At 34.6% G+C, this 18,699-nt stretch overlaps 2 protein-coding genes across 4 annotated transcripts; one reads left to right on the forward strand and one right to left on the reverse strand.

The window, feature by feature from the left end:
• Positions 1 to 164: 164 nt before the first annotated feature.
• LOC100744290 (protein bunched, class 2/F/G isoform) lies at positions 165 to 6,198 on the forward strand. 2 transcript variants are annotated; one of them, XR_004461355.1, is made up of 5 exons: positions 165 to 2,576; positions 2,784 to 2,835; positions 2,918 to 3,121; positions 5,888 to 5,995; positions 6,121 to 6,198. XR_004461355.1 is itself a non-coding variant. In XM_003487801.4 (4 exons), exons 1-3 carry the CDS (start codon positions 700 to 702, stop codon positions 3,119 to 3,121), a joined length of 2,133 nt encoding a protein of 710 aa, XP_003487849.1. In that variant the 5' UTR covers positions 165 to 699; the 3' UTR covers positions 3,309 to 3,976. The 2 variants fall into 2 exon arrangements, 1 of the variants encoding a protein (XP_003487849.1); XM_003487801.4 differs by lacking the exons at positions 5,888 to 5,995; positions 6,121 to 6,198 and adding an exon at positions 3,309 to 3,976.
• LOC100744409 (E3 ubiquitin-protein ligase hyd) lies at positions 4,525 to 17,446 on the reverse strand. 2 transcript variants are annotated; one of them, XM_003487802.2, is made up of 30 exons: positions 17,385 to 17,446; positions 16,017 to 16,217; positions 15,578 to 15,899; positions 15,287 to 15,495; positions 15,054 to 15,217; positions 14,766 to 14,965; positions 14,408 to 14,676; positions 14,167 to 14,321; positions 12,848 to 14,083; positions 12,603 to 12,770; positions 12,376 to 12,508; positions 11,839 to 12,300; positions 11,650 to 11,774; positions 11,342 to 11,580; positions 11,099 to 11,265; positions 10,693 to 11,024; positions 10,033 to 10,441; positions 9,413 to 9,761; positions 8,671 to 9,010; positions 8,322 to 8,557; positions 7,747 to 8,250; positions 7,288 to 7,455; positions 6,799 to 7,155; positions 6,536 to 6,721; positions 6,343 to 6,465; positions 6,050 to 6,259; positions 5,628 to 5,986; positions 5,323 to 5,529; positions 4,837 to 5,215; positions 4,525 to 4,734 (listed from the first exon to the last, which is right to left on the reverse strand). In XM_003487802.2, exons 1-30 carry the CDS (start codon positions 17,444 to 17,446, stop codon positions 4,525 to 4,527), a joined length of 8,481 nt encoding a protein of 2,826 aa, XP_003487850.1. The 2 variants fall into 2 exon arrangements, with proteins under 2 accessions (XP_003487850.1, XP_012238538.1); XM_012383115.2 differs by having other exon boundaries at positions 12,597 to 12,770.
• Positions 17,447 to 18,699: the final 1,253 nt, after the last annotated feature.

The following is an 18,699-nucleotide window of genomic DNA, read 5'->3' on the forward strand; positions in this document are numbered from 1 at the left end:
GGATAGGATATTTAGTTGGCAAAGAATTTGTGTAACATTTAAACAAGTAGAGATAATAAAAATGTGGTATGAAAAGGAATAAAAATCAGGAGAATTGTGATCAGCATGTTCCTATGGATAAGGATGGAAGGATAGTAACTATGGTTATTTCTCGACAATGCACCTAGATCGTGGATGAAAATAGATTTTTAGTTGTGAAGTCACACGGATGCTCTAGATATAATTCGTGGCAATTCCGTGAGTGAATTGGCAGCCATTTTTAAACTGCTTACTTAGTATAATAGAGTAGGAAGGATATGAATAATGAGAAATCGGATCACGAGATAATAATATGTAAACGCGTGATAGATTAAATGTAGCGTGAATCGGGCGTGAAGACGGAGGAAAGGACGATACGGAATTTGTCGAAGTGTGAATATTCGTTTCGAGTGGACGGTACTCGAGCGAATATACTTCTTCCCCGTGAAAATTGATGAAATGGTGAACTGTCAACACCTCTACAAAATGAGAATATGAATATAATTCGAATAACCGTAAAGAATAATAATCGGTCGGGTCTGAAAGGTAATCGTGACGATTTTTAATAGGGATTATTAGTTCAAAGCCGAGAGGCCCCGGCTAAGAGCGATGTCGGTTTTAACATGCAAGAGAACAACGAATGCAAAGATCGTGGCTCTCGAATGCTAAGTTCCTATAATAATGGCAGATAATGTACACAGAAAATCGCATAAGCTATCGGATGGTAGTAGAAAAATATCGAATCCAGTGCATCGTACGACCACCGAGACGATTCGGTTAGGAGAGCCAGAGAAATTGTACCAGCCGGTTAGTTTGACCAGTTCGAGCAACGTGACGGCCAGTAACCAGTGTCGAAAAAAGACATCCTCCTTCCAAATAACAAGCGTTACCGTTGGTTCTCGTATGAGCAATGATGCCGGCGAAGATTCTAACGATGATCTCGATGAGTCGCATACGGAGGACAATTCAGTCGAACACTCGCGTACCACCGACATGGACATTGAAACACCTAGCTATTCGGAAGACACCTTCTCCAAAGAGGATGTATTCTTTAATACAAGTAACGCTGCCCTCAGCACTGCTCCGGTGATTCCTACAAGTTCACAGTATGGCTTGGCAATCGTGCCCTCAGAAGGGAATAATGTTAGTAATTCAGTAAATGATAGTAATATCAATACATTGGATATTACGTCTGTTACTGACAACAATATTATCAATTTACTTTCGAGTAATGCCAAACAAGATGCAGATCTACGTGAAGTACATTCGCATGGTAGAAACGAGAGATTTAAAGTGGTCAAGATCGAAAGTACTGAACCTTTTAAAAGGGGCAGATGGACTTGCATGGATTATTTGGATCATACATCGGTTAATCAACCGACAGCAATCAGTACACCTAAAGTGTCTGATCCAAATGAGGTATGCATATCGTATGGGGTTACAGACAGTGGAATCGTTATACCTGATGCACCTAAACAATCAGTCGTATCCGAAGATAAAGGTATGGGCATTGATGCTAATGGACAAGTATCTGTACATACAGATGTGCATACATCGATCGGTGTACCAAACAACCCTACACCAGTTTCAAGTGCTAATTATGCAGTAAGCAATTCCATTCCTCCCAATGCACAGCATAATCCAACGCAAGTTCAAACGCAAACTAAAGTTCAACCACCTTCGCAAATTCCCCAATATTTTCAATCTTCTGCTCAACAGTTGGCATCTCAACAACAACAGCAAACTGGACAAGGTTCCACGTTACCTTCCAATCTGCAGCCAACCCATCCCAGTAATTTGACTCAACCTCAAAGTATGCCCCAAGGTTCTATTCCTATTATAACACAGACTGGCAATAGCAATGTGACACCCCAACAAAACATACCTCATTCAAAAGAAGATACATATGTGACAGTGAGCACACAAAATCAGTCATTACCAGTTCAAAACGTTTGTCAACCCCCTGTGCAGCAAACACCTGTACCAACATCCCAGGCACCTAATATTCTTGTTACGCAGCAACAGCAACAACATGCTGCTCAACAGCAGCAACAGCAACATCCTCCAACTCAGCAGCAGCCACAACAGCAGCAGCAACCCCAACAGCAGCAGCAACAGCAGCCTCAACCTCAACAACCATTACAAACACAAAAACCAATGACTCAAATATCTGAGCCGTTGACTGCCATACAAGGAATGCAGGGCATCCAAAATATTCATAAAGTTCCTCAAACAGGTGCACAGCAAACTTCATCAACTATTCATGCTCCTGGAGCACCAGTGCAATCCCAAGTGATCCCACCATCTCAAATGCAATCTTCAACTTCTGGTAGCAACGCCCAAGTACAAATGGCACAGGTATCAGCTACCTGCCAAAATGTTGTAGGAGGTATGCAGCAGGGAAATATGACATTTCATCAACCAGATCCGGAGCAGGATTCTATTTCAGGCATTGTAGCTGGATCCACCACTCAATCAGCTGATACAACTCTTTTAGAATCACTAACTGAAGTCACTCAAGGCAGCGATGAACATCATACCCTCGAAGATAATGAAAGGTACAGTTTATTAAATGTACTTTCAATCACTGAAATTATGTATTCATTAAAACATTACATATATCTAGTATTATTGGCTAAAGGAATATTCAATTGAAATTTCTTCTTTTAGAAACAGAAAAATAGTTTTTAACAAGACTGTGAATTTACTTGCTGTAGCATATACATATTTTATTAATAAATCTTTGCATGTAACTTTTATTGCAGTATGTCGGGGACTAGTGCTGTAGCAATTGATAATAAGATCGAGCAAGCTATGGTGAGTGTGTCTGCTGTAGGGATAATTATCCGATGACAATAAAAAACAATAATATTGAAGTTAATAGAGTATTTTCTTATAGGATCTTGTCAAGAGTCACTTGATGTTTGCTGTACGGGAAGAAGTTGAAGTACTCAAAGAAAAAATAGCCGAGCTTATGGATCGTATAAATCAATTGGAAGCTGAAAATTCAATCCTGAAAGCACACGCGACTCCAGAAACATTGGCTCAATTGAGCCAATCAACAGCAAAATTACCCCAAAACAATTCAGGAAGTGGTCAATAGGTAACCATTGTACATAAGTTTCTATTAATACTTTGTCAAGTACATAACGGATAATATAATTATTGTATATAACTTTACGATTTTTAGAAATTTATAAACAATGAGATTTATTATATTATACATATTAACATTAGTAATCTTTTTTTTAAGTAAATTAAAGATAATAGATTATTTTTTACTATTTCAGTTTACTGTTTAGGAAATATATATATATAAATAATAATTTAAATCTGTAAATTCAATTTTCTTTCAAAATGATAATCATTTTGGAAATATATATTGTTACGATCCTAGACAGAAACAAGGACATATATTGAGTGCATGCCAAGATTAAGCAGCATAAATAATGGAGTTGATATTGTTTTATGATAGATCCAAGATTTTGAACATGTTAAAAAAAGAAAGTATATAACAATATGAAATAGGCAGCTAGACATTCCTAGATTATTTTTCCTATTACCTTCGCATTTGGCCAAATTCATTCACCATAAAATTGATTGAAAAGAAAAAATTGATAATTCAACCTAAGAGTTTAATGTTCAAGGAACATTTGTATCATTTTAAATTACATGTGATTTTACATTGATATTTTGTTATCATTTTCAGTCGTAAAAACAGCTTTTTTACGTAAAACTATGTAATTTCCAATATCATTAAACATCAAGTCTCATATTTTGTAATCTGTACTCTCGTGTTGTAGTCTCATTTTTAAAATATGTATTATAATCAACATGCTGAAATCCAGGGAAGCAATTACTACTGGTATGCATTAAAAGAAAAATTCTACAATTTCCTGTCAACATTTTATGTTACATCTTAAACATGCCTAATAAAAAATTTTTAATTGTATAATAATTTGTTAAAATTCCTAACAAAGTAGAAAGAGTACTATTATGATATACAAAAGAAAAGGAAACGGAACAAATTTTAAAACAATCGTTTCTGATGATACGGGGTTGCCATTAATCCATTTTCTTCCATGACTTTTAAGATGTTTTTTATTCACTAAAATGATCACTATAATGACTAAAGATGACACTTTAATATAAAATCTTATTATGATGGAAACCACGTCTTTTTGTTCAGTAAAAGAAATCAGAATTCATAATTACACCTTATAAATTTATAAATGTTATAAATTTTTTTTAGGAAGGAAAAAAATAACAACATACAACTTCTTTTTCGTTTCTTATATCATTATCAATAATGTGACTCCTTTTTAGAGCTATTGCGCACAAACATGGTCACATAGCATATATAATATACATAATATATATATAATATGTTACATTATATATATCTTATGTATACATATAATTATATATATATAATTATATATATATAATATATTATATATAATATATATATATTATATATATATTATATATATGGAATCTATATATTCATACAAATCCGAAATTCTTTGTCTGAATAGCAAGTAGTAGTTTATGTCTTAATATGTGACGAGAGCTGTACAATGGAAGATATAGTCGGGAAATACATGTATTTGCAGTTGGTAGATGATCATCTGCTGGTCGTAATGTCACACTTGGCATTGGTTGAAAACCATCTTCACTTGCTGGTAGTGCTGGAGATCCTGTCCAGAAATATACCTAAAATACAAGTGTAAAGAGATAAAAGATGCATCATTTATAAAAAGTAGAGCAAAGACAATTTTTTCTTACTAGTAAAAATGTTTGAGTGTGATTTCTTACCAAGTCTTGTCGTTCTGAATGAGACATTTTCTCAACAATAGACCACAACCAGCGTTTAAATTTAGCTAATCTATCGGCAGGTTCTCCTGATTCGTCGTTGAAGGAAGTGTACGATATCAAAACGGAAACGTTAATATCACCGACCCCATTTAACAGAAGCCTTAAGTCTTCGGATGTTAAACCATCGAGCGCTCCTTCGGGTAGTACGTCAAACACTCCTTCTCTCATAGCATGCAAAGCTTTCTCTTGTACCTTAATCATACGAACTTCCGCGTATTTGCGTACATAATCGTAAACATTACTTGCTGTCACTTCTATATCACGTCCGTTAGGAATAAGTTCAATCGATCCACCTCCTTCTTCGGGACACAAATCAATACTAGAACAATCAAGAGTGTTATATACCATGGCTAAGACAAAATGCGAGAAATGTTAGAAACGACTCTTCGAAAATAAGCGATTGAAATATTTCAGGTACACGCTTACCTGAATGTAAGATCAAGAGCAGAGAATAGACTGTTACTATCCTTGGTTTCGGAATCAATAACGAGTTGCCTTAAGCTTTCATAAATTACAGAGTCAAAAAATGCAAGATCGTGGAAACGGATCGGTCTTCCCAAAATGTATTTTATTACATGACGATTCAAAAATATTGGGCACAACTCGTTTTGCAAAAGACACAATCCTATAAGTCTGATAACAAATTTTTCTTTTAATTTCACCAATTAATAGTTTACGATTATTTTTATTATATTATAATTTGATTAATTGTTATTTATATCATTACCAACCTGCCAACATTTCTGAATGCGTTCAACCGCTCGTAACTGGCTCTTCCCTGTCGTGGAGTGTAAAAACCTCTCTTTCCCGGGGAATAGAAAAGAGGAGCATTGTCTTCGGTATCATCCAAAATACTGTTCTCAATCTTTTTCTTATTAGCCCCACAACGTGCGATCAAGCTGAATACATCGAGATCCAACAACGCTTCCCTTGCTGACTCCTGACTATGACTACGGATTAATTCAAATGCTTCCTCTACTTTTTGCCGCAGAGCGTCTTCTGAAGCTAGTAACATCAACAGCTGTGCAGGGGACAACTCTAACAGCATACCAGTTATTTTAGCAGCTAATGCGGGTTGCAATGCATAAACCTGTACAAGGTAACAATAGTGTGTTATTGTGAAAAACTAAGTACTATCATTACTATTAATTACTTTTGGATATAGCCTGTCCCCGAGTTGTTGTTGATGCATGGTCAAGTGATCATTATTTGGGTGACTAACAGGTAACGGATGGGAATTGGAGGATGAACTACCAGCTCCAGAATTACCGCTTCCTTCAACAGAACTGGATGGATGAAAAACTCGAGCTTCAAAAGACAATGCTCTACGCGTCTCTCGACATTTTCCAGAAGATCGAGGATTCTGAAATAAGATATCTCTTGTAAAAAAAGAAGAACAGAAGAACATTGCCTTTCTTCTTTTTTATTTTTTATAATTATACTTACTTGTCGTCTTAAATCATGATCACGATCTCTACTTTTTAGCTTCCGAAGTACATTATATTGTGTATATTTTGATCCCACTTGTGCTGCTTCGAGATTAGGCAGTTTTTCATTTGCAAGCAATGCCTTTAAAAAAAGTGTACGCTATATTTTTAAGATAAGAAACAAAGATGATTCCTATTGTAATATTACAAACCTCGGCAATCGCGGTATAAAAGCTTCTAGTTACACCAGTCCCTTCACCAGGTTCATCCTTGAAAGTTACTTTAACACGATGCACGGCTAACGGCGGTGCATTAGTGGCACGCCTATTATATAAATTGTAATGTGTATTTAATTCCTTCATCGTTTGCACTAATAGTTGTGTTCTGTCCCGTTCGACCTTTAAAAAGTTTAATTTATATTATACTCAATATATTTCATTCGTTTAAATAATTAAAAATTATTGTACTTAATTACTTTTAACAGATTAATGTCTCTTTGCTGTGCATTCCGAAGTTTCTCCATATCTCTACGGAATTTCGCTTCTTTTACTTGGAAACCTCCTAATTCGGATACAACTGAACCAGCTTCTAATCCTACATCTTCCATGAAAACTCGTCCAAACAAATCAAGAGACAAGCTCCAACGACCCAATAAAATGTTATGTGATATATTAGATCCAATAGACGAGACTGGATTTGTTTCAATCGTTTCATGAGTCATGGTCGCATCTTGATTTGAACCAGATGTGTCCATCTCCTCCGTTACATTCTGTATTGCTTCATTTGCTGTAGACATCATTTCTGACGCACCAGCTTTATTTAAACTCGATTCCTTTAAAATTGAAACACAACATTATTGCACCTAATTTACCAGAAGAACTTTTCTTTTGTGCGTTCATGAATTTCTGTAATTTGTAACTCTCTCTTATCTTAACTTTATTAAAAGCAAATTCTATATATTTACCGAAACAGTTCCAGCTCTAACAATAACGCTTCTATTCGTTTTACAGATATCCTTATTAGTTTTGGTACTTCCCGATGCTTGATCGCTTTGATTATTAGTAGAAACGATGATTGGAGCTCGATCAATTTGCTCCGCAGCGAATGTGTGATTGAATGATTTTGCCTTTTCCTATAATATTAAAAGTAAATCTACATATTTTATCTTTCAACGAAAGGAACTGTGCCATAAAAGATTTAGTAGAAATGTAAGAATGACATCCTATTGTTGCAAAAATAATAACTTAAAAATACGATTACTTACAACAATAGGATAAAATTTAGACTAAATTTTTGCACGTTTTCCGTGCAAAAATTTTAACACAAAAATGCAAAAATTAAAAAATAAAATAAAAAAAATAAAAAATATAAATGCCGTGAGTGGATAAATTTAATTAGCTTTCCTATGTAAAGGGAACATTACCGTATGCTTTGTAGACGTCGAATCTCCGATCGTTACAGAGCTACGTCTTGCATCTGATGATGCAAAGGCAGATCTTTGAATAATTTGACTAAATGTCGGTGTGGGGATATTCTGATTATCAGCACCACGTGCAGACAGACTAAGTCTTGTGGGTAATCCCTCTAACGGATTTTGATTAGGACCTGCACTTGTTGCTGGTTGTCTTGGTATACCAAAGAGATCCTCTCGCTTTGAATGGGGTTGCAATAGATGTGGTTGATCAGCTAATGGTAAGGCCTCGCTCATGACAGTATCAAAGGGATCAAGGGGAGGGCAACCAAGACATAAGGTGGAGTCTGATCTTTGTAAAAAGGGATGCTTTCTTCCTTTTGGTGTACTGTTACTATTATTTCCTGATCCGCAACTAGGAACCTGAAGTAAATCAGGATAATCAACGGAATCTGTCTCCAACGCAGTGGGAACTGGAGAACTATATTCTTCTCCCTCGTCATTATCATTTTCATCCTGTAATGTGAAATATCATAATCTGTGTTAAATACACGTTGATTACAAGGAAAACACAATTCAATACAAACCTGATCATTCCAACTTGAATAATTTGACGATTCCTTTTGAGTCTCTCCTCGTGATGACATTGGTTCTGATAGTGGCGAACGCATATAATATACTAACGCATCGAAAACGTATGCTACATGTCTTAGTGCAGAAACATCTAATACTGGCAAGCTATCCCTGTGTTCGGCATTGTGAGCACGCATTAAGGACAGGCAATAAGACAAAAATTCACGTCTTGCCAAGTATACATCGCCACCTAAAAATAATACTTATTAGCCACTATTCTATTCCCAAAAATGTAATTGCAACGCATTTGAGTATTTCTTAAAGGGAAAATTTCGTTAGAATGATAAAGATAACAGATGATACCTTCGCGTTCTCTACTGTTTCTTGAAGGTTCGCCAACGCCTGCAAAACCAACGGTGAGTCTTGTAGAAGCTTGTGGAGTGGAGATATTGGAGCTCGTAGCGATACCACTGCGTTGATTCCGACCTGTATTGGATTGTAGCGTCAACGACAGAGCCGCTGTATTTAACAATCCAGAGAAATTGCCTCCAGGCAAAGATGAAGCATTGTTTAGTGGATGTTCTGGATGCGTAGGATCCGCACTACGTGTCAGAGACACACCAAATCTTAGTTGTGCCTCCGTGGCATCCATAACTGTGAGCAGCCAATCCCACGTGGGTTTCAAGTGCCCCTCGAGATACATCTGTAATCATCAAAATTATCATGTTGTTCTAAATTTATTCAATTTTAACCGTTTGAGTCCTAGGGGTCTTTGAAGAAACAGGGTCGAAAAATCCTGAACAGCGCGATAGCGCTTGTCTTAATCGATTGCGAAGAGAAATAAGCGGCGCAATAGCGCTCGTCATATTTGTTATTTTTATGAAATACATCTATATTATTATATATGCGTACTATTAGTTTATAAATATTTGAAGCTTTGTTCAATAAAAATTATAGAAAAGATAACAATGAAATACAAAATACCGTCAGTCATCCGTAACGTTCAAATGTACGGAGACTTTTCGATACAAAATTTAAATAGCGATCGCGCTGCTTGGGACTCAAACGCTTAATTATTAAACGTCATATTATAAAAAAGTTATACCTGCAGATTGAGCGCATCTTGATAAGTAATTTCCATTAATCGCGGCAAAGAAGGCGCTAATGTTTTATAATCTTGCATCATAACCAAAAGATCAGCTATCTGTCGAATAACAATTCCAAATGCACGTGCCAAACAAGTAGTACTAGTACCCATAATTATAGGTTCTTGTGCAGCTGCAACAGCAGATGTTGCAGTAGTGCGTCTTAAAGATGTAGAGTCAATAAAAACCAGGTTACTGCCACCTGTTACCCGTAATCCAGCTGTACGCATACTTGAGTCGCGATTACGTATCGCCCATTGCATAGAAACAGGCGCGAGATTATTACGATGTAAATGGCCAGATGAACCACTGTAATCAAGTATCAGTAACATAAGAATGATTTTTACAAATGCGCTTAGAAGAGAGATTAATGTTTTAATTGTAAGGGCATTGCTGCAAAATTCTTTTAATGTATCTGTGCAATGCATATATAATACAGTACCTATAGTTGATTCAGAAAATATAGCGAGGTTATATATACATTTGTAGTTTTCGACTCAATTGGTTTTTCGACCTTGCTATATTTCTTTAATGAGTACAAGACCATCGATGTTACTTGAGAGAAAGAAAGTAGTTTTACCTTCGGCGTTCCAATTGATCATCACCAATTTGAAAATCTTCGTTATCTTGTTCGTCAGTTTCTCCTGCTTCACTTTCATCATCTTCCTGCTGGCTTGATTCTCCAGATTCATCTTCCGGGAATAATAAGATAGATCCCATTCCACCATCAGAGCCTGCTGTAGCACCAGTTTGTACACTACGCTGCGCAGACGCTGCATCTTGATTGCTATGATTGTCATCGGAGTCCGACTCTGTTTCCGCTTCCGCCAAAAGATCGAGCTCTGTATCGGATTCGCCATCTCCTGCCTGTTCCTCACCTACACCTCCGCCATTGCTATCAATCTCACCTAATGGTTGACCAGGGACAGTTCCAGAAACCCCAGATTCTTCATGTTCGCTAATGTCGCCATCAACATCCATAGGAACTTCTATTCACACATAAAGATTATTATAGAATCAAAGTTAGAGAAAATTAAATATAATTTTATAATATTTTAAGCAGGATAACGGGGGCACAAAATTAACATAATCGATAAGATTTGATAATGGAAATACTACCAATTCAAAATAATTTTTTGGAGAAAATGGACACTTCTATCATTTCTAATAATTTTTTAGATGTAAAACTCCCGGTTACATTATTTTTATATTAATTTATACATTAATTCGCAAGACATACCTTCACCAGTTTCTGCCTCATCCATAGCAGAAACATCCCTGGCAATAGTAATATTATTATTTCCTTGTTGCGTTTGTAAAGTAGCATCCAGAGTTTGGGAACTAACACCACTATGAGGTATTAGTGGCTCGATAGAAAACAATTCTTCAGAGCCATTGATTACTTCCATTGCTGAGCTCGTCAATGTAAATGGTGCTGTTGGGCGAGCAACACCTAATCTCACGGGTGCTATCAGTGAATCAGCAGTTTCACATAATTCTTCAACAGCTAATTTAATCAATGCTTGGAACACTTTACGACATTTCATTAGAGGTTGCAATGCCTGGCTAGTACTGAAATATGTTTTAAAACATCTGAATAGATAAAAAAAATAAAAATCGCTTAGCTAAAGTAAAATATATCGTACTTTCTTCGTTTTGTCGTATTCGGTGCCATTTCTATTGTGAAGATCACAAATATTCGGGCCACAGATCGAACAAATCGACGAGCAACATTATTTGCTTCTTCTTGTCGTCCGGATATAGTATCATTTTGTAATTCTCGTATTAGAGTTGTCAGAAGAGTATCGAGCATCTGCGAAAAAATTATATTACATTATGAATATTTTCTAATATATTAGACATATAAGATAAAACTAATATTTTTTTACCTCTGCACTACACTTAAATAATAGCGAGTGAGTAAATTTATCGAGTAGAGCAGTACCGCTTTGACGACATAATTGGCCTTGATCTCCAAATAACTGTTCATTTCCATGTGCAGAAACTCCTGACATAATCATACATTGAACAGCTGGCCAATCATCCAATAATCTTTCCAATGCTTTTCGATTAAAGCGAGGAGGTTCTAAATCGTGATCTGGCATATCTGGTACATAAGTATCTAATCCTGTTAATGATTAACTTTTAACTTCTATTTTTTATATAAATTACTCTTTTTCTAAGTAAAAAATGTTACCATCTGAGGAAGGCCCTTTTCGACTTGCAGATGCTGAGCGTTGCCGCAGTGCAGAACGGTACTGCCGTTGTTCGATCAATTGTCTTCCAACAGTCTGAACCAAGAAGAGTAAAATACTTTCTCCCCTATAAAATTAAGAAAAATAATTTATTTTAATTTTATTAATCAATTTGTAGCATATTTATTTACCGTGAGTTTATCTTCGTGACAAGATCAGTATTCACTACGAGACGACAAAGGAGTTCGTAACGAGCACCTTGATGACCCGCAATGAGTGCTCGACATTTGCACTTTTCCCAGCAATCACAATAAGCTGTAGGGGATGTTATCTTTATTCTGCAATCATGTCCTCTGTGACAAACGCGAGCACATTCTGTACAGCAACACAAAGATCCAATCAAGCCACAAGTTTTGCATTCAAAAATATCTTGGTCGATGTGTTGAGTCCCAGTCCATGTGAAACTGCATGTATCATTGCAACATGTAACGAATAATGGCGATAAATCTGGATTAGCATCCGCAGGAAGTATCATAGCTGAACATTCTTTCTGATCTCTTCCAACCCTTTGAATAATGTCTAATAAAATGAGAGCTGCGTGATATGCCCGAACTGATACAGCAAGCATTAATGGTGTCTGACCTTGAATATCCCTGTTAAAACAAACATTCAAATATTTTTTTTCCAACTATAAAAATATTTTACTCATTACTAATTGAGATAATCACTTTGCCGTAAGTAGTTCTTTCAGGTGAGGTGCTAACACGCTACTTTCACACATATACTTTAATATAAGTAATGCATTATTTCTTCTTTCCACAGAGTCTATGATGTAGGTGTTATTTGATGTTGCTCCGACACCTGAAAGCAGCAAGATATTTATTTAGCAATGTGTAACAGAAGTTAAAAATTACAAAAAAAAGAAGGAATAAAAAGGCGTTTGATACACTTTTACCTGATTTGTTCATCATTGATATGCTAGCAGTACCAATGCTAAGCAAACTGTCTTCTTCTCCTGACGTATTATCAAAAGCTTCTGGTGGCCAAGTTAAAGTTGGTATTGGTTCCTCAATAGGTGCAGATGGACCATCAACAGTGTTTGAAACTAACTCACGTTCAATACCTTCCAAATAAAATAATAAATTAAAATAAACAATTTACAATTTCTCATATATTTATATCAAAGAACAAATTTAATACCTTGATCATTTTCTTTATTCGAGGTTGGTGAGCACATACTAATGCAAGCATGCAAAATATTGCGATTACCATCGCAACGTTCCATTAATATTGATTGAATCTGTGCTGCATTGTTTTTGTGATCTTGTTCCAAATTGCAAAATACTTGCTTAATACTCTCATAATCGCACCTTAATATTCGTGGCATTAATAAGAGATTATCAAATACTAATGCAATAACTGCAACTTGATTTTTCATATTGGTTGAATTTGAACAAGTCGGTATGGGAATAGTTGAAGCACCAATGCACAGAACTGGAACTAAATCCAACCAATTTGGATCACGGATAGCATCGGCGCAATCCTTTGCTAATGGATAGATAGTATTATTTCCATCTCTAAGTATCATGGAACACTCTATGTTCTCTCCTGAACTTGTCAGGCTGATATTTTGAGGCTGCAGACCCAAGAATGATGATACATCCGATGGAATATAACAATCTTGTACATATCTTCCAGTACTTAAATTATACACGACGTAACTTAATTTGTTTGCACTTTTTACTATTGCATGGATTCCTTGTCCGTCAGTAGCAATGCTCAAAATGCTATCATTTGATCCTTCAACAATATTCACTCTTCTGGGAGTTCGTTGGAAACAGTCTGGAGCTCTTGGATTCATGGATGATTTTATTACCTGTATTTCATCTTTCCTTAATAATCTACAATCAGCTAGCAATTTAATTAACTCTTCAGTTGTTAAATCTTTAAAATCTGAAGTACTGAAATCTTTTTCTTTAATTTCCTTTTCCTTTGCATCTTTCGAGAAGAATTTTACAGCGACATAACAACCGTCAACTTTTATAACTTTACCAATGGGAACTGTTTTTACATCTTCTACAAAAACAACATCCTTTAATTGCCATTCTTCTTCATCTTTTCGCTCTGACTCTCCCTCACTTCGAGGTGCAGCTCGCTTCTGTCTCTTATGACTTGTCGTGATACTGCCAGTATCACTACATGTGCTCGAAGCTGGTGAGGGTGGAGGAGGCATATCAAGGCGATCAGTAGTTTCTTTGTGATTTGTCTTATTAATATTACCCGTTCCATTGTTTCCATTCGTTTCTCGTTTTTCTGTATTAACATTTGGCAAATGAGTTCCAGCTGGTAATATCTTAAATCTGTAAGTGCTATCTAAATTCCATGCTGCTCCTAATAACTGTCCTACTTTTGGAACTCCATTGGCAATGGTAAAACCTTGAAAATATATCATTTTAGAATATTATAGAATATTATTTTTTAAGCAAATCATAAATACAATTTATTATTTAATAAATTACCTATTGCTCCAGGATGATATATGGGACTATTTTTCATACAAACATGTGCGCCATAACTAATATCGTTTGATGAAACTGTGGATGATCTATGTTTGCGCGATTTAGCCTTATATTTTTCCCATAATTTTTTGCGTTGTGCAAAAGGTAATACACCCCTGTGTAAATGAAAATATAACAATCGACATCAGTTTTTTGTATTTGAAATAAAAATAGTTAAAAAAATTGTAATATTTCAACTTACCACCAATACAATGCACCACTTTCAAGTTTAGCAACCGTATATAAAGCACAGGTATGAAGGGATACTATTTTGTCCAATGTGAATTCTGTAAAAGTTTGAGCTGGATGTTCGAGACGAGAAGCGACATGACCTACAAGTTCATCAAGCCAAGTAGCTACTTTGCCAGATTCAGTACTAATAGAACATCGAATAGCTGTTGCGGATATATTAACTATCTTTTCTGTGGTTACTGCCAACCATGGAGCTTTCGGATGATGTATATTTGGATTCTACAATGAGCATTATTTTAATTTTTTCTTTGTTTTCAATTTATAATATTGCTCACATAAAATACTGAAACAAAATTTATTTTAAATACCTCTGCATGTTTGTATGGTTCAGATTCCGACCATTTCCACTGATACAATTGTCCCCCAGCAGAAACAGCAATTAATTCACTATACAGCGAGGCGATTTGTACAAAACGAGGGGCAAGATCACTACTACGTTCATGCCACCACTCTAATTCTTCTGATATCCATAATGGACTTTGAGCAGCTAACTCCTTTTTTTTATTATCTAAGAAATTTTTCAAATATATAATCAAAATATCCGTGGTTACAATTCGTAGATATTAAAAAATAATTTTCTAAAATTTTAATTGTACCAGAATCTTTATCCCAAGAATCTTTAAGTGCAGATTCCAGCCAACGTCTTGGACCACAATATTGGCGATCCCTCCATTTACTGAAATTGTCTCGATCTCTATCCCGCTCAGAAGTACGTTCACCTTCTCTGTCATTACCTATTCTGCGTGAAGAACTACCCCGGCTAAAAAATGTAAACATTAAAAATATACATCTCTTACAAACAATTTCAAAAGCAATTCGGACTAATTACTTTCTCATTCCTGTATATCCAAACATGTCTTCAGGAAACATAGAATCTGCATCAATGATAACAGAATGCTCATTGCTGAATCCACCATCTAGTAATGAAATGAGATCTTCCGGAACGTAGGTATCTGCTGCATCTTCAGCATCATCACCTTCCTCATCATCCCGTGACAGTAAATTATTTACTGCTAAGTTTACATCTAAATTTGTACGCTACAAAATATATTTCAATATTAAACTAGCAAAATCTTAATGATACAAGGATCGGTACACTAATTTCTTCAATCGGACAAACCTGTAATTCTCTAATAATAAGATTGCGACTTTTTCCCTGTAATACCACTTGAGCCTGTGTAATAAGATCTTCTGGTACAAATGGAGCTGGTACAGATGCAATAGGACGCGAACTGCTACCACTTCCTCCACCCATAATTACACCTGGAGGACCTATCCTGCCTCCACTGCTACTTCCTCCATTACTACCACCTCCACGAATGGCAGAACTGCCACGCATGATTCGTGCACGTGACCTGGACATTCCTGCTCTACTTCCACTTCCACTACTAGTACCACCATTTGGTGCTGAATTGGAGTTATCAACATGGTTTTTGTTTGTGCTAGGATAATAGAAGAATATGTATGTTATTTCATTTGTGGAATAACACAGTGAATATGTTGTTCACAACTAATCACAACAACATTGTCAATAAACTTCATTTCTTTTTATAACTTACTTTCGATTTGGTTCATTTTTGCTTAAATCCAATCTATCTGATAATACTGTAAATGCAACTCTACAAATTTTATGGTCTTCTGTGAGAAGAGCAATGTGTGTTGGGCCAACCACAATATGTTTTACTGCAACCTTCAATCCACTAAATGCTGGTAATGTTACAAATCCATATCTGTTAATTTTTTCTGCCACTTCCTTCAATCTAAAAAAACATGTAAAAGAAAAATTAACTACTCCAGTAACATATATGCTCACTTTAACTAAGGTTTATTTATTATATATAAATAAATTATATATATTCACATTACTAGAACATACGAATACATGTATCATAGTATTTTATGATAAATATTGAAAAAATCCTTTTTCAATCATCCTTTTTAGCAACAAAAAATATACCAATTTTTGGATAACAATATAGAGCCCTATTGTTGTATACATAATAAATACTATGTATAAATTTGTATTATATATGAAAATATTAGAATGTATGGATGGAACAATAAATTATTCTTCTTCTACTTCACACAAAATTAAATTATATAAACCCATATTAAAATATTAAATACACAAAATATAAAATAAGAAAATGATGATACAACATTACATAAAAATTTACAAATATTTATTGAATGAAATAGGAAGGTCATTATCTATGGATATATTTGATCATAAATAATTATATTTACAAAAACTACATTTTGTCCTTGTAACCTACAAATGTGTCCAATAATAGAAACAAATGGAACAAAACATTTATTACCATTTATGTATGCCACATATATAAAATATATTACATGTGATTATATATATAATTTTATATAATGTAATATATAATGTGATAATATATAACATGTATATGTTTATATATAATGTGTATGTGTTTATTGTATATATATAATATATATAATAAATAATATAAACACACGCGCGCGCGTACGTACACGCACACGCGCGCGCGCGCGCACACACACACACACATACACACACAGAGGGTAATATATGTATAATATATATAATATACATCTATACAGTAAAGAGAATAATTTTTAAACTAATATATTCGACATTTTATTCTAGATATGTGCATGCTTATTATTTAATACAAACATAACGATGTGACACAAACTTTTAACTTTCAAACGATACATCATCTAACATGCCATTGAATTATACGATACAATGGGCGAGGACCGTTTTAAAATTCAGAAAGAACGAAAAAGCATATAGAACACTATGCTAATTGATATGAGCAAGCATATTTTAGGGTCGAATAATGAACGACGATGATTTCAATACGGAGGAGAGACAGACATGCCAAAAAGATATATTATAATAGGAAACCGATAACGGATACATTTTTCCTTACCTATCGTTTAACTGATCATCTGTTCCAGGTAAGGGATGTACAACAAAGTGTATCGACGTCATTTTATCAATGCGTAAACGTATTTCAATATCACGGATATCGTTTTAATAATTCTGTACACACAATTTCACCACACCGTCGAAATGATGTTCAGCCATGTTTCTGAAGAAACAACGAGTTACGTGTTCTTGAAAGTGAACGAACCGAACTTAAGTTCTCCACGTATTCGTAAATGCATTAAAAAATCACGCTCACACGGATTCGATGGCAATCGTTGAGTGAACAAAAATCACGTGTAAAACGAAATATTCGAAGAATGCGTAAGCGTCTTTAACGAAATGCAACCGATCGTCCAGATGCTTCTATTACGTTACTGTATTGGTGTTACAGAAGGAGAATATGTATCATGGCGACCCTCGATTAATGGCGGACTCGACTATTTCACGATCGTTATTTAGATTATACAATGATATCACATTGGAAGATCTTTGAAGATATTTTTAATTCACTATTCATTTAATTAATCGATATAATATAGAAATATTTTTTTCAGCTTCACAATTATCATCATTTAGATGTTATATCATGTTTGTATGTACTAACAATAGTTTCATTACACCACTTTTTCTATAACGTTCAATTGCATACAATGGTTAATACAAGTTATATAATCGTAGTACAATAAATACACTATACTATATATTTACAATAAAATCACGCACGATTTACAATGATTTTAAGGAAATTCTTTTATAGCAAATGTAGTTGAGATGAAAGAACGGATACTGACATGTAATCAAATTTTAACTTCCTATGAGACGAGCGTAAAACTAGCCAATCAGAGAAGAGTTTCACTACACTCCAAAGGAATTAATATTTGATTAAATTGTATATAAAAAAAATTTTTATTTTTAAATAGTTCCATTGATATCAGATTTAATTAGATTTAATAGCGAATTTTCAAAAAAATTAAATTGTGTATTCTGGAATGAAAGGAATTAATTATGAATAAAAATGTCAGTGCATTTTTAATTGAACATTACAAAATTTTTTAAATATCTTTCAATTGTTTACGAAGTTATATAGAAGAAGAAAGAGGAAGGAAGAAGATTAAGTTACAGTCTACATTCCTGTTTCTCAAAACATCTGTTTTTCTTTAATTTTTACATATTGAATTCATTTATACAATACATTATCGTTTATAATCTTACTGAAATTTAAAAGCAAGTGTTTTCATTTTGTATATTACAGATTTAAAAAATAATGAGTGATTGTATTAATAAACTATGCACTGTAGCCTATTATTATAGACACG

The sequence above is a fragment of the Bombus impatiens genome, unplaced genomic scaffold, assembly GCF_000188095.3.
Source record: "Bombus impatiens unplaced genomic scaffold, BIMP_2.2 scf_0203, whole genome shotgun sequence".
In the NCBI taxonomy this organism is placed as follows: Eukaryota; Metazoa; Arthropoda; class Insecta; order Hymenoptera; family Apidae; genus Bombus; species Bombus impatiens.